This window comes from Alexandromys fortis, unplaced genomic scaffold, assembly GCF_014885135.2.
Source record: "Alexandromys fortis isolate MF-2015 unplaced genomic scaffold, M_Fortis_MF-2015_v1.1 scaffold_121, whole genome shotgun sequence".
NCBI lineage: Eukaryota > Metazoa > Chordata > Mammalia > Rodentia > Cricetidae > Alexandromys > Alexandromys fortis.
This window is the reverse complement of record NW_026068037.1, coordinates 5304651-5319655: the sequence shown is the minus strand read 5'-3', so window position 1 is coordinate 5319655 and position 15005 is coordinate 5304651. Positions and strand designations below refer to the sequence as shown.

At 39.7% G+C, this 15005-nt stretch overlaps 1 protein-coding gene across 2 annotated transcripts in view; it reads left to right on the top strand.

Annotated features, from left to right (window-relative positions):
* Positions 1-12668, top strand: part of LOC126515450 (zinc finger protein 431-like) — a 32476-nt gene extending 19808 nt beyond the window's left edge. For both annotated transcript variants that reach the window (XM_050165092.1, XM_050165093.1), the window contains 4 exons: positions 1581-1707; positions 1910-1970; positions 3044-3118; positions 3235-12668. In XM_050165092.1, coding sequence (XP_050021049.1) covers positions 1581-1707; positions 1910-1970; positions 3044-3118; positions 3235-4120 — 1149 coding nt within the window. In that variant the 3' untranslated portion in view covers positions 4121-12668. The remainder of the gene's footprint in view (positions 1-1580; positions 1708-1909; positions 1971-3043; positions 3119-3234) is intronic.
* The last annotated feature ends 2337 nt before the right edge of the window (positions 12669-15005 follow it).

Genomic DNA, 15005 nt, shown 5'->3' with positions numbered 1-15005 from the left:
TCTGTCTGGGTGGAAGGCAGTAATATGATCTCTGCTCACCCAGTAGGGGAGCTGCTAATAACCTGAGGCTCAGCGGGGTGGCCCTAGATAATGGTCTCTGGGAAGGATGGCAATCAGGAGTACCAGTGCCAGAGCTTGCAGATTCTTTCCAGGATTCTCTTTTGATTCTACTTTAAGGAGTTGTGAGGGAGACTCACTCATGCCAGGATGAGTGTGAAGGCCAGTGTCTTTAATCCAGGAGAAGCACAGTCTGCTGAACTGTCAAAGCTGTTAGGACTGGAGTGACCAGGTTGTGAATTTTTTAATTATTATTATATCTATATTTATTATTATTATTATTTGGTCCATGTGGTGGCCTGGACAGTGTGTGAATTTTCCTGGGGAGCAGGAATTTCTTCAGGCCTGGCGATGGGAGGCTGTGATGCTTGTTATGCCAGTTGTGTCCAGTGTGCCCATTTCTTTTGTTGTTTGATTGGAAGAGAGATTGGGAAATTGAAGGTCTGAGTCCTAGAAATTCTGAAGGTTCTCTTCATCTTTCAGGTTTATCTTCTAAATATTACAAATAGTTTAAAAACTGGTAGAAAGCAGTTGTTGGGAATCTTCCTTTAGTGATAATATCCAATTACAACTCTTTTAACTTTCCACTACCAACCAACCTCCTTGAGTGATAACTCAGGGAACCCTAAAGAAGAGTGGGTAAGGACAAATGTAAGCATTTTGCCTGTCTACATGGATATGTACCACATATGTGCCTGGTGAACCCAGTAGTCAGAACATGAACTCCAAAAACTCTGAACTTGGAGTTATGGATAGTTGTGAGCCCTCATATAAGTATTGGAAATTGAACCCATCTCCTCTACAAGATCAGAAAATGTTGTTCACTCCTGAGCCACCTATCCTGCCCTGTTTTTTTTCTTTTTTCCTTTTTTTCATTATTTCCATTTACAATGCTTGCATTTTCATCTGTCCATCTCTAATGGTTTTAAACATTCATTCCCTTTTAGATTTTAGTAAAATCTTATTCATCTTACAATTTAAACTATGACAGTTCAGGTTTCTGGAAATGAGTGCAGAACTGAAATGAATGCATATCTCTTTGTAGGAACTTCAGTAAGATCCTCTTTTTGCGGGGAGTGGGAAAAGGTCCAAATATGTACCTTTGGCTGTCTTGTATGTCATTACATAGAACAGACAGGCCTCTAACTAATGAGATTCATCTGCCCTTGCCTCCTGAGTGATAGGATTAAAGGCATGAGACAGTATATACCAAAACGAGTAAACATCTTTTTGTAGCTAGCAATTGTTCATTCAGTTTCTCTGATGCATACCTAATCTTGGTTTTTCTTTCCTTGTCTCTATATGTCTGTTAATAGTCATTTCTCTTGGAAGGGTAAATCCTTTTCAAATGGCAAAGAAATGACATATCTGAACCTCCTTTTCAGTTTCTTTCTAGGAAAAAAAATCCTCTCTGTAATGGAATAAGTATGAAACACAATAATTATGCTATTGTCAAAGATGTATACATTGACATTGTGATCAGTATCACACTTTCTGTTGTACACATGTATGGGATATTTCAGAATGCAGTAACCTTTGATGATGTGCACATCCACTTCTCTTGCGAAGAATGGGCTTTGCTGCAACCTTCCCAGAAAATTCTCTACAAAGATGTGATGCTGGAGACCTACAGTAACCTTACTGCTCTAGGTAAGACTGAATTTCCCTTCAACATTTAAAATAAGGAGACAACTATGTCTTGGTTATTTATGCTCTTCTATAACTGAGTCTGAAAAAGCTGAAGAATAAGGTGAATAAATCAAGCATGGTTCTTATGGTCACTGAATATAGTAACTTAAAGTTTGCATAATTTCCAGTAATATATCATGCATTTTCTGGTTCTATATTTCAGGCTATAAATGGGAAGACCATAATATTGAAGAACATTGTCAAAGATTTAGAAGACATGAAAGGTAATTTTCATGTGCAAGCTAAAACAGATGTCCTACAGAAGAATTTTAATGTGCCTTAAAAGTTTTAAAGAAAAGCAACTGTCTAAATAAGCACACTTTTAAGTGTATTGATGATTATTAAATTCTCAAAACACTATGTACCTAAATGTCAAGTATCTAATCTGTTTACAAGGCATTCTTCTAAGAAAGAAAACACTACTGGGCAGTAGTGGCACACACCTTTAATCCCAGCACTGGGAAGGCAGAGGCAAGTGGATCTCTTTGAGGCCAGCCTGGTCTATAAGAGCTACTTCAGGACAGGTTCCAAAGCAACTCAGAGAAGGCTTGTCTGAAAAAAAAAAAGAAGAAGAAGAAGAAAGGAAAGATAACAAATATCACCATTTTAATTATAGCTCCATGAGAGCTAGGCTATAGATCTATCAACCAATTTAGTTCCATACCATGCTGATATAGCAAAACACATACTTGATCATATGTACACATTAAAGTCATCTAATAAGCAAATAATCCCTAGTAAAGTTAGTGCTACTCATGTTCTTCTGGTGAGTTACCAAATTATTGTGAGTGTGGCAATTTATGAGAGTTAAGAAGGCTATTGTGGAGAAACTTTAATAGCATATCTCCATGAGGAACAAAAAATTTAGCTGTCATGGTGCAATATGGAAACTTTAATTTGCTCTGTCTTTATTGGTATATTATATGTCACTCTTGAAACAAGCCATGTACGCCTAAAAGATAAGGAAAGAATAGCAATGTACTTTCCTCCTTGAACAATTAGAAGATATGCAATAGTCCCCACTTTGAGTAGACTTTATGAATGTGAAATAAGTTTACAATTATTGTTTTCAAACTTCATCTGAAATATATTAACTCATACCACAGAAAATTCTGAATACAAAAAGTGGGAATTCTTCTGTTTGTTCTGGTTCAGTTTGCAAATGTAGTGTGATTCACTGTTATGAATGTAATCAGTGTGTAACTCTGAGTTCTTCAGTTCTCTTCAACTATGTGAAAAAACTCACATAAAAATGCTATAAATGTGAGCCATGTACTAAGTGCTCTTAATATCACAGGTATCTTGAAGCACACAAAGGAACCTATAATGAAGAGGAGCCCTATGAATGTAAACAACCTGGTAAAATCTCAAGGTCTGACTCTTCTTTACCATTATACCAAACTGTCAAATTAAGTCATGCAGATAGAAAAACATGCATCAACGTAATGAATGTTGTAAAGCATTTACGTGTGTCAATTATCTTCACAGGCATAAAGGAAGTCATACTGAAGAGAAGCCCTATGCATGTAGTCAATGTGGTAAAACCTTTTCACAGCGGAGTTACCTCCACATTCATAAAAGAGTCCATACTGGAGAAAAGCCCTATGAATGTAAGGAATGTGGAAAAACGTTTTCACAACAGAGTCATCTCCACACTCATAAAAGAACCCATACAGGAGAGAAACCCTGTGAATGTAAACAGTGTGGTAAAACATTTGCAGATTACAGTCATCTCAAAAGACATGAAAGAATTCATACAGGAGTGAAACCCTATAAGTGTGATCAGTGTGGTAAAGCGTTTTCAAAACATGGTAGTCTCCAAATACATAGAAGAACTCACACTGGAGAGAAACCATATCAATGTAATCAATGTGGGAAAGCTTTTGCAGATTATAGTTATCTTAAAATACATGAAAGAATCCATACTGGAGAGAAACCCTATGAATGTAAGCAATGTGGGAAAGCCTTTTCACAGCCTGCTCATCTCCAGATTCATAAAAGAACTCATACTGGAGAAAAACCTTATGAATGTAAACAATGTGGTAAGGCATTTTCAATTTGTAGTTCTCTTAAAATGCATGAAAGAACTCATACTGGAGAAAAGCCCTATGCATGTAATGAATGTGGGAAAGCCTTTTCATACCTCTGTAGTCTCCAAACACATAACAGAACTCATACCGGAGAGAAACCCTATGAATGTAATGAATGTGGGAAAGCCTTTGCAAAACATAGTGCTCTCCGAACACATAAAAGAACTCATACTGGAGAGAAACCTTATGAATGTAAGCAATGTGGGAAAACCTTTTCACAGCCTGCTCATCTCCAGATTCATCAAAGAACTCATACTAGGAGAAGACATCCACGGCCCATCTGATGCTACTTTGTTCAGGTGGACACAAGCCATCCACAGGCCAACCTGGGTCCTCAAGACACTGCGGTGGCAGAAAGACATACGGGACTCATCTGACCGCTCTCTGCTCAAGCAGACACAAGCCAGCCTAGTTCCTCAAATTGTGCCATGGCAGGAAGATATGTCTGTGCCCATGTGATACCACTTGACTCAGGTGGGCACAAACCACCAACATGCCAACTTGAGTCCTTAAGACCTTGACTGGACAGAAGACATCCAGGGCCCATCTCATGCCACTCAATGCAGGGTGCATCAAGCCACCCACAGACCATTCTGTGTCCTCATGACTTGGGGTGGCAGGAAGGCATTCAAGGGCCCACCTGCCACCACACAGTTGGCTCCAATATGCTGAATAAATATATGGTAGAGAAAGAAGTGAATGGTTCATATGCTATGGAAACAAGGAAGAACAGAAGTAAAGGTGTGGTGAGGTGTAGGCTGATGTTGGAGGCTTTCTTACCACTCAGGGCCATTATGATATCCAGTCTTGGGCTACTGCCAAGGGCCATCCCTGGGTCCCAGGAGAGTACCACAGCAAGGGTCTGTTGCCAATAAATGGCACAAGAATGCCAAATATCTGTGGTGCCACTGGTGGCCATCTAGGTGTCTAAGAGCCATTCTGCCACCAGAGTCATGCTGATCTAGGTGGCCTGTGCTGCCATATGGGGCCATTGTGTGTTCCAGTCCTGAGCTGCTGCTGAGGGCCATGTATGGGTCCATAGCACTACAACAGCCAGGACCTGAACTGACATCTGTTGTTCCTGTTGCAGCTGAAGGATATGTGATTTCCTGCTGTCTGGTTTGCCACCTGAAACCATATTGGTACCCATGGGCCATGCTGCATCTGGACCATACAGCTATAAATGTTATATACTGATCTCTGGTGAAATCTGGGCCAGGGCTACAGCGGGGGCCAAGTCTGGGTCTGTGGATCTGGTTGCCAGGAAGACCATGTGAATTCCTGGGGTCTGGGTTGCCACCTGGGGCCATGTTGTTTGAGAACTTCATTGCTGCCACAACCATTCTGGCCTGTGTGGCCTGTGCTGCCACTAGAAAACACGGTGACATATGGACCCAGGTTGCTGCCAAGGACTATATCTGGCTTCATGGTCCTACTATAGCCTCAGTCTGTGTTGCCCATAACCCATGAAATCATGAAGGTCCAGGTAGATTCGCAGGGTCAGATCAGCCACCTGAGTTCATGTTGAAGCTGGGGCCATGCAGATCTGAGCAGCTCATGCTGTTACCCAATGCCAGGTGATATCTGGGCCAGAGCTGCAGCTAAGGACCTTGTCTGGGTTTGCAGCCCTACTGCAGCAACAGTCTGTGTTGATGTCCAAGGTTCCTGTTACCATGGAAGACCATATGAATGCCAAAGATCTGTTATGTTAGGATCCCAGTGCCAAGTACCAATCTGAGTGGCACTGCCACCTGGAACAATAGTGACATCCAGACCTGGCTGCTACTGTGGACTATATCTGGGTTTGTGGTTCTACCCCAGCTGGAGTCTGTGTTAAAGTCCCAGGCCTATGTTGCCTCCAAACATTACTTGGAAACTGGGGATAAAGCCAAAATCTGTGACTTTGGTGTCTAGTCGCCATGCCACGACCAGAGCCATACTTGCTTGAGTGGCCTCTGCTTCTGCCCAGAGCCAGGATGTCATTTAGGCTCAAGCCCCTGCTGAGGGCAATATCTGTGGTCCTGCTGCAGCAGGGCTCTGTGTTGTTTGTCCCATGTCATCTCAGGGGATGATAGAAACTGTGTCATGAAATCAGAGGGCCATGCTGAGCCCTCCCCACACTTGGCTTGCCCCAGGAATAGCTGGTCCTGTCTCTCATTGGACATTACAAGAGAACTACCCCTATACCTTCACTCTGGGGAGATGGCCCCACCCCTCACCATTGGTGAAAGAGGATTTACCCTGATAACTTGGCCATAAGGAAGCTGGTTCCACCCACCCCTTGCCTAAGGGAGGAAGCCCCAGTTGCCTGGACTGACCAGTTCAACTGCTGCTCAGACACAGCTGGGCCTGGAGTTGGCCCACTCTAACATCTACCCTATTTAGGACCTACTGGAACTCATGAAGGGACTGGTCCTGTGGAGCAATACCTCAGGATCTCCATGACTTGGAATAACTGTAGGATATGCAAGAGGAGTTTTGGTGAAGATTCAATGATGATGATATACCAGAACCCAGAGGCTTTGAACAAAACCAATGACCCATTGCAATGAATATTTGCAAGTAAACCTGAATGGACAAAAGGGTATACTTTGAAACACCAAGGCTCCAAACACCACCAAGACAAATGAGATGTTGGAAAGGTGGAAAAAAATGAAGGAGCAAAGAGGTTTTTTTGTTTTGTTTTGCTGTTTTTTGCTTACCTGTTTTGTTTTGGTTTGATTGTTTGATTTTCTTTTGGTGGGAGGATTGTGCAGGGATAAGGTGAAGCTACAACTGGACTGGAAGGTGAGCAGAATTGGGGGTGTATGATGAGAAATTCCCAATGATTCAATAAAGAAATTGTTAAATTTTAAAAATTCTCATATTGGAGAAACCCTATAAATGTAAGCAATGTAATAAAAACCTTTGCATGTCACAATTATCCTCAAAGTCATGAAAGAATTCATAATGGAGAGTAACCCTATGTAAGTAAGCAGTGTTGTGATTACCCATTACCTTAGTCTTTGACCCTAAAAGAATTTATCCAAAATTAAATCTTACAGCGTGTTAATAGTTAAAGCCTTTGTATATCACAGTAGAATTTGAGGATTTTAAAGACCTCATACTGAAGGGGAATCCATGAATATAAGAGATTTGTTAAAGTCTTTAACCAACAAATTTATATTTTATTACAAAAAATTATTTTGTCTTTCATGGACTGTGAATTTGGACAAAGGTAAACTTTGAATATCACACTTTTCAATTACATGAAATAACTCATCCAAGTATAAAACTATGAATGTGTGGTAATGCCTTTTCTATTGCTGTGATGAAACACAACATCTAAGGAAACTTATAAAATGTTAGTTTGGCACATGGTTCTAGTGGGATACAAGGTTATCATGAGAGAGCCATGGCAACTTGTGCCAACCATGACAGCGAAAGCAGGAAGCTAAGAGCTCATATTTTTAACCTGAAGCATGGAGCAGAAAGTTCAACTGATGTGAGGATTTAAAAATCTCAAATTCTACCACCAGTGAAATATTTCCTCTACAGACTGGCATTCTCTAAACATTCCAAGTGATACCAACAACTGAGAAGTATTCTCTGATTTTAAAGCCTACATGCTTGCTTTCTATCAGATGAACCAAGTAATAATAATAAAAAAAAAACTCTATGTAAACATTTCGACGCCTCAACATCTGGGTTACAGGAATGAATGTTTACATAGAAAAATAGTTATGAATGAAAATGTTTTTAACAATTTGTTCTAATTTTTATTATATGATGTCAGTGTGTCTTTGAGTACATCCATGTGCTTGATGGTTCCCAGGACTAGTGTGAAGTATGGAGCATAGCCCCAGCCCCTGACATCCATCCCAGCCCCCCTAGCCTGGGAGTTGCATTGATCTGGACTCCAAGTCCCAGCATATGCCACTCCCACTGGGTATTTAAGTGGGCTACCAGAGGAGGAACACATGGTTCTGGGTTTGCATGTGCTCCCTGCTTTCCTGTCTCCCCACCATGCGCTCGGCCACCCAAGAGCATCATACTTAAGAAAATAATGGGCATTTTAATTTGGTTTGATCTTACCCAATTAGACTTCTTTGCGCTAGTGGAGCCACCCCTCTTATTACTTTTTTCCTAACAGTTAGACCCTGTGATCTTTCTACACTTCTAGCAGGAAATATATAGGAAGTTGTCAAAAAAAAAATCACCTGTTCCTGGGCACAAACTTGTCTTAACTACTCGGTTGTCTCTAGCCCTATAAATATTTTACAACCTTTATATATAGTCTTGACATTAGTTAGGAAAGAGGGAAGAACTCATACATGAGACTAGCCCTATTCATGTAATCAGTATAATAATGACTTTAAGCATCACAGTTATCTATAATTTCAAGAAGAAAAATTATTGTATTCTTTAAGCAAATACATTAACATATTCACTCAAGTCTGATGGTGGAGATCACAGTGTTGCTTGTATTTTGCATTTGTAATTGGTATTGAAGTGTTCTGTATATGAGGCAAATCCATTTATAGAAGTTTATTTGGTAGTTCATATATTACTTCTCTGGTTTCTGTTTTTCTGTTGTGCTTTCAGTTGGTGATAATTTTATTCTGCTGAAATGTATAGAATGGAGTGCCCATCATCTATGTGGCTCATTGTTTATTTAAATATCAGACAGTATGTGATCATACTTTTGAAATGACTGTCTGAAAAGGTGGTGGGTTTTTACTATTCTTTTTTTATGTTTTCACAAATTTCCTTTAGATGTTGTTTGTGTTCCAGCCAGGCCTGGGCGTCACTAAATAGTCAAGGCTGCATTTGAACTCGTGATTTTCATGTGTCAGCCTCCTGAGTACAAATTCAAGGATAGAAGATACACTCCCAATGTCTACAGTTTTGTCAATACATTTTTAAAATGTTAATGTTAAAATGCTTAATAGAAGAGGATATAAGAACCATTGAATATATAATCTGTGTACCCTAAGCAGCATTTTCATATAGCATGTGATATAATAATGTAGAATAATCAGCAACCAATTGTACATTGTATAACAGTTTGGTGTACTATGGATATATATATATATATATTGACATTCCTCCTTATTTATGATCCAGTTTTTATGTGGCATTCCATCTTGAAGTTTTGCTTTCTAAGGGAATTATCTAGAAATTCTAGATAATTCTAGATTATCATAATTCTAGATTATCTAGAAATTCAAGATAATCTAAGGGCAATGAGATTTCTTTTTTTAAAAAAAGATTACCATTGTGTATGTGTGTGTGTGTAATATGTTTATGGGTTTCCATGCCATAACAGATGTGTTGCAACTGGAAGAAAATCTCGTGGGAATTTTTTTTTTTGGCCCTTTCATATGGCAATTGCGGTGATTTGAAAGAAAATGGTCCCCTTAGGTAGTACAAGCTTAAAGCTACACAGAGAAACGCTATCTTTTTTTAAAAAAAATATTTATTTATTTATTATGTATACAATGTTCTGTCTGTGTGTATGCCTGCAGGCCAGAAGAGGGCACCAGACCTCACTACAGATGGTTGTGAGCCACCATGTGGTTGCTGGGAATTGAACTCAGGACCTTTGGAAGAGCAGGCAATGCTCTTAACTGCTGTGCCATCTCTCCAGCCCCTGAAACTCTTAAAAACCAGAAAGAAAGAAAAAAAAAGATAGCTTTGGTAATACAAGTTAGAATAGAAAATGAACTAGGTACAACCTTTTGGACTTATCACAGTAGGATAGATATGAAGTATTTTCTCTGAATTTGTTAATTGCTAATGGACTATAAATTTTTGATGTATTTGTTGCCTGTATACAGTTGTGCTTATTGTATATAATTTTTCTTATATTAGTTATAACCCTTTTTATTTTAGACAAAAAGGGGAACTGTGTGATATCTTATTTGTACTCTACAAATAGAGATTGCCTAAATCTCAGGGCAGAGCTAGCTACTAGTTAGCTGTAGAGGTCTGGAGGTCTGTACAGAAAGACAGGAAGTGATGTGACTGGAGGAGAGATGAGTATAATCAGGAGGAGATAGGAACTCACTCTCTTTTCAACTGAGGAGTTAGCAAGGTAAGAGTTGACTGTGGCTGTTTCCTCTCTCAGATCTCTCAGAATTGGCTCCAATATCTAACTCTGGGTTTTTATTATCAATACTAATTGGAACTTGAGTATCAGAAGTGTGTGTTGTGAGTTTATCTTTCTGAGTCTGGTAACAAGAAAAACTATCTAGACCTAGTAGTAGCGCGAGGAGAATGAGTCATGTGGCCTAAACTTTATACATGAGGAGAACTAAGAAGTTAGCTGAGGCCTTGATTTAAAAAAAAATGGTTGTTTATTGTTAAATTTACCTATTTACAAAGATTATATTGTAATAAAACTTTTTATGGACTTAAGATGTTTTATAGCCTTAAAAATACTAAATATATCCAAAAGTTATCTTAGCATATATATAGTATTTATATTTAGTATTTAATTATTTTAGCATTTATATGTGGTATTTAATATATATTGAGTATTTTGTAATTTAAATGTAAAATTTTAAAATTTCTTCTTAAAAAGATTTATGATCTCTCAAAAAACAAGGTACCTTTTCTCTACTTCAAGTCAGAAAAAGCAGGGCACAACCATAATCCACATGAGGTAAAAAGCAAGCAAGATTTTGAATCTTGCCTAATGGGCAACTTATAAATATTGAGTTAGAATAATTTTAATAATTTTAAGGCATAGAGAAAAGATTTTTAATGGGTCTTTTAGTCTTCTGCAAACAGGATTGTAGCTCCTAGGAGAGGAGAGCATGGCAGCGGATATGTGGCACAAGCTTTAGCAAGCACTGTGGCCAGGGAGCAGGGAGCTGTAACATCTGGGGCAGAGTGTTTTCACCCCACAGGTACAGTTGCTCTCGTCCCCAGTCACCTTCCCTGCTGGGTGTTCCCAGCTGTCCTGGAATCCTTTGCAGCTCACTGCATGGTTAAAGTGTGCCAGGTGGCAGGTTGCTGAACAGGATGTGGTTCCCTGCAGAACCCACCCCTGGCCAGGTTCACCTGCTCCCTGATCACCATCCTGTACTCAACACTGGAGTGCCTGCCACCCTTGGAGGGGAAGGGGTAGCAGCAGGACACAGGGAGGGGAATGATGCGGAGGTGGAGGGGTTGGGATTTATGACAAATGGGAAGGATTCTCCAGGGCCACTGGCATAGCCAGATATGTTCAGCAGAGATGAATCCTTTGGGTGGACTGGTCAGAACCCACCCCTGGTTCTGCCCTCACGTGGAATCACAGGATCTGTCTGGCGGTGATGAGCACACTGGCGGTGGATGGGATTGGGTACTACGGTAGAGACAAAGGCTTTACTCTGCAGCAGGCAGGTTGCCTGGAAGCAGATGTTGGGATATGGTCTCCTGCTTTGCTGCGCTCTGTAGGCAGTGACAAGGTCATGGGCTCCACGAGCAGTCAGCTGATTGGCGCGGGAGGGGGGTGTTAGAAGTGGCAGTCTCATCCACTACACGTCCTGCATGCATATACAGTGGTGAGACAGGCTGCGCCCTCTATGAGCAAACATTTATAGGAGAGAGTACCTGGTGAGAAGCAGAATTTTCCATTATAGAAAGGAGAGAGGAAGATAGGAGAAAAATTGCCTGTCCTCTGAGGGACAGCCAAGCGAAAAATGCCACATTTTTGGGAGCTGCTGTGCTCACCATTTCCTGAGGATTCCAGAAGTCTGTGTTCATGGCACTAGGATGAGGTTTCCCCTTATCTTTAGCCTTCAATCCACAGGGTCAAAGGAGCAAAAGTTGTGACAGAGATACTTGGACAGTCTGTGAACACAATGCCAATTAGCCCTCCAGGAGCTAACTTCAGAGACACAACTCAACTTCATTCCAGAGTATTACACAGGCTTGTGAAGCCTAGGGACAAATCCTAAATTGAACTAAGTGGCACACTCCTATCGTATAGCTGTAAGCATCACCCTATCAAGATGGCTAGAAATTTGCCTAATTACTATGTGGGCAGTAAGGAAGGAGCATTTGCAGCGAACTGTATCAAGGGTAATTCTTGAGATAAATCAGGCATCTGGGTATAGAGACAAGAGTCCAGATGTCAAGGGCAGGTAGAGAGCAGGAAGCCTTGCTGGGAAGAGAGTTCTTCATGTTGCTGAGCTTGGAAAAAGCCACCAGGCCATTTTGACTGCTACCTCTGACCAATATCTCCCCCTGTTGAATTAACGTGAGTTGTAAAATACAGGCTAACTCCAAGACAAAACCAATTATAATTTTCTTTATTATAAGGGGCAAACAGAACAGTAATGAGAAGTCCAAGCTTAGCTGTGTAGCAGGGGAACCACAGAGAGAGAGAGAAACCTTGGACAGCCCTGTGCTTTTCTCTGAGTACCCAAAAGGTCACACCCTAACCTGGTCTCACCTCTTAAAGTTCATTGGCTGACGGAGATTCCCCATCATCCCCCTCTTTTATATTATAAAGAAGATATCAACTAAGACAATAATAATGGACTAAACCTCCAAAAAATGTAAGAATTGCCCAGTTAAATAGTTTCTTTTATAAGAATTTCTGTGTTCTGCACAGCAATAGAACATTGCCTAAGACACAAGTCAAAATTGTGTTCCTCTTTTAGTCTTTGTGTTTTGAGATTGCTTTTACAATGGAAATGACTATTTAGACCAGTCTGACCTTGAGTTCATGGTGATTAGTCTGCCTCTATTTCCCAGGTACTAGGATTGTGGCATGAGCTAACATGCTAGACAATGTTTGTTTTTGAAAATGATGGATTATATGGAAACCAGTGGCTGAGAATAAAAAAGACTTCAAGAGGTGTTGTCCCATTTTTCCAATGGTCCTTTTTCTCTGTTGTTTTGTGTGTGTGTGTGTGTGTATTGATGTTGTACAACCTTTCCTACACTGACAGTGATCTTTCTGCTTCTGCATCCTGAGTGCTGTGATTTAAGACATGCATCACCGTGCCCGGCTAGAAAAATGAGAAATGTGTTTTATTCTGAGAGTTGTCTCTCTAAACACACACACACAACCATTGGTTTTAGTCATTGGGCATTTTGCCTGTAAGTTTGTCTGTGTACCCAGTTCATGCCTAGTGGTGTGATGACATAAGTGACAAAACAATCCTACAACAGTTCAGAATTGTGAATAATAGAAGGGCCCAAAGGCCAGTTTTGCCAAGAAGAAAACAAGCTCCAAGTGAGTGTCTTTGGTGCTCAACATTCTCTTGGGAATAGATTGGTGCTGTCAGAAGCAATCATGTCTCATGTCAACAGAACCCTAAGTTATTTAAATGCCATGTTCCACAGATCCTTGAAGTGGTTGAAGATTACCTATCTAGACAGAATACAATCTCTACGTATCTAAAGAACCTAATTGATCTGACTGTATGTACAAAAACCTGAACAACTATTGACCTATAATAATACCTGTATAACTTCATGTCAGAATATTAAATAATTGTAAACAAAAGTGCAACAAATGAGGATGATGACCTCAAAATGTAAACAAACTATAAGTATCTTGATCAGAGGTAGGAGTTATAATACAATATTAAAATATATCCTAAAAGTTGTATCAATATACAAAATGTCCTAAACAGAGATAAAAAACATGCATATATACAATCTGAAAGAATAACTTTGTATAGGTGTACAAATAATATAAACAAAAATAAGAAATATAATTTGAACTTGTATCAATATAAAAAACTATACCAATGTAAATTACCCATAAATAATAGCTCGTAAGTATTCATTTTATTACCCATTATTACTATCCCCCTCTTTTTTTTTAACAAACATAGTTTTCACCCCAACCCTCTATCTAGTACAAGTGATAATCAACAATCCCTAAACAGTTCTCAACCCTATGGACAAACTTTTTTAGGATAGGGGATGTCATCTTCTAAAATTGCTTCCCACTGTCATGGGGTTGATGGTCTCTTAATGGTATTCTGCAAAAGTAAAGTGATGATTAAGTTTCAAAATCACTGTCTAGTATAGTTGCAAACAATTTCTGAGCAGTCGATAGATTTTTCTTTTAAGTTCTTATTTGGAGTTCTGGCCAGAATGTCATGAGAAGGTGCACCATTTCGGCAGCTTGTAACCAAAAAGAGCGGTCTTACAGTAGCACTGTCAGCATCATGATGTCATCTGAACTAGCTGGAGTTGTTGCTGGGGGGCCCCATCTTCCTTGAAATTTCAAGAGATTACTGCAAGAAAAGAATCTGTAGGGAAATCTATTGTTGATTGTGGAAAACTTTAACATTCATATAAACATACATTCAGTGAAGAATATGATATAAACAAAATAGGCATGGAGAAAGTAAAATTTTTCCTAAAGTCTTCCTTCTCTCTCATACCAGATGGACTCCCAATATGAAGCAGAAACTCTGGAGGTTCCTTTTAACAACATGCTTGGATTTAGAGAAGTAGAGAGCCATTGTCAAACTCCAAAGCCAGCTGAGTGTGTGTGTGTGTGTGTGCGTGTGTGTGTGTGTGTGTGTGAGTATGTGTGTAAGTCTAACCAGTACCCGGATTCATAATCCATATTCTGTTTTCTAGATGCTCCTTAGTGGATACTTATTTTTCCTTCTATCAGCATTCAAACATCCAGGGTGTCTTGAATTTTTGATGATGTTTTCTGCAAAAATAAGAGCAGAACCCTGCCCTAACAGTTACAAGTTTTTCTCACCACCAGTATGGTTGTCACTGTAGTAGATGAGCTGAGCTGTCATTTCTCTCAAGAGTTTTCTTCTTGTAGACCAATGGAATCAAATAGAAGACCCTGACTTTAACCCACAAACCTATAAGCACCTGATTTTTGATAAAGGAGCTAAAAGTATACAATGGAAAAAAAGAGAGCATCTTCAACAAATTGTGCTGGCAAAACTGGATGCCAATCTGTAGAAGAATGAAAATAGATCCATATCTATCACCATGCACAAAACTCAAGTCCAAGTGGATTAAAGACCTCAATAACAGTCTGAACACACTGAACCTGATAGAAGAGAAAGTGCGAAGTACTCTACAACACGTGGGCACAGGAGACCACTTCCTACGTATAACCCCAGCAGCACAGACAGTAAGAGCCTCATTGAATAAATAGGACCTCTTGAGACTGAGAAGCTTCTGTAAAGCAAAGGACACTGT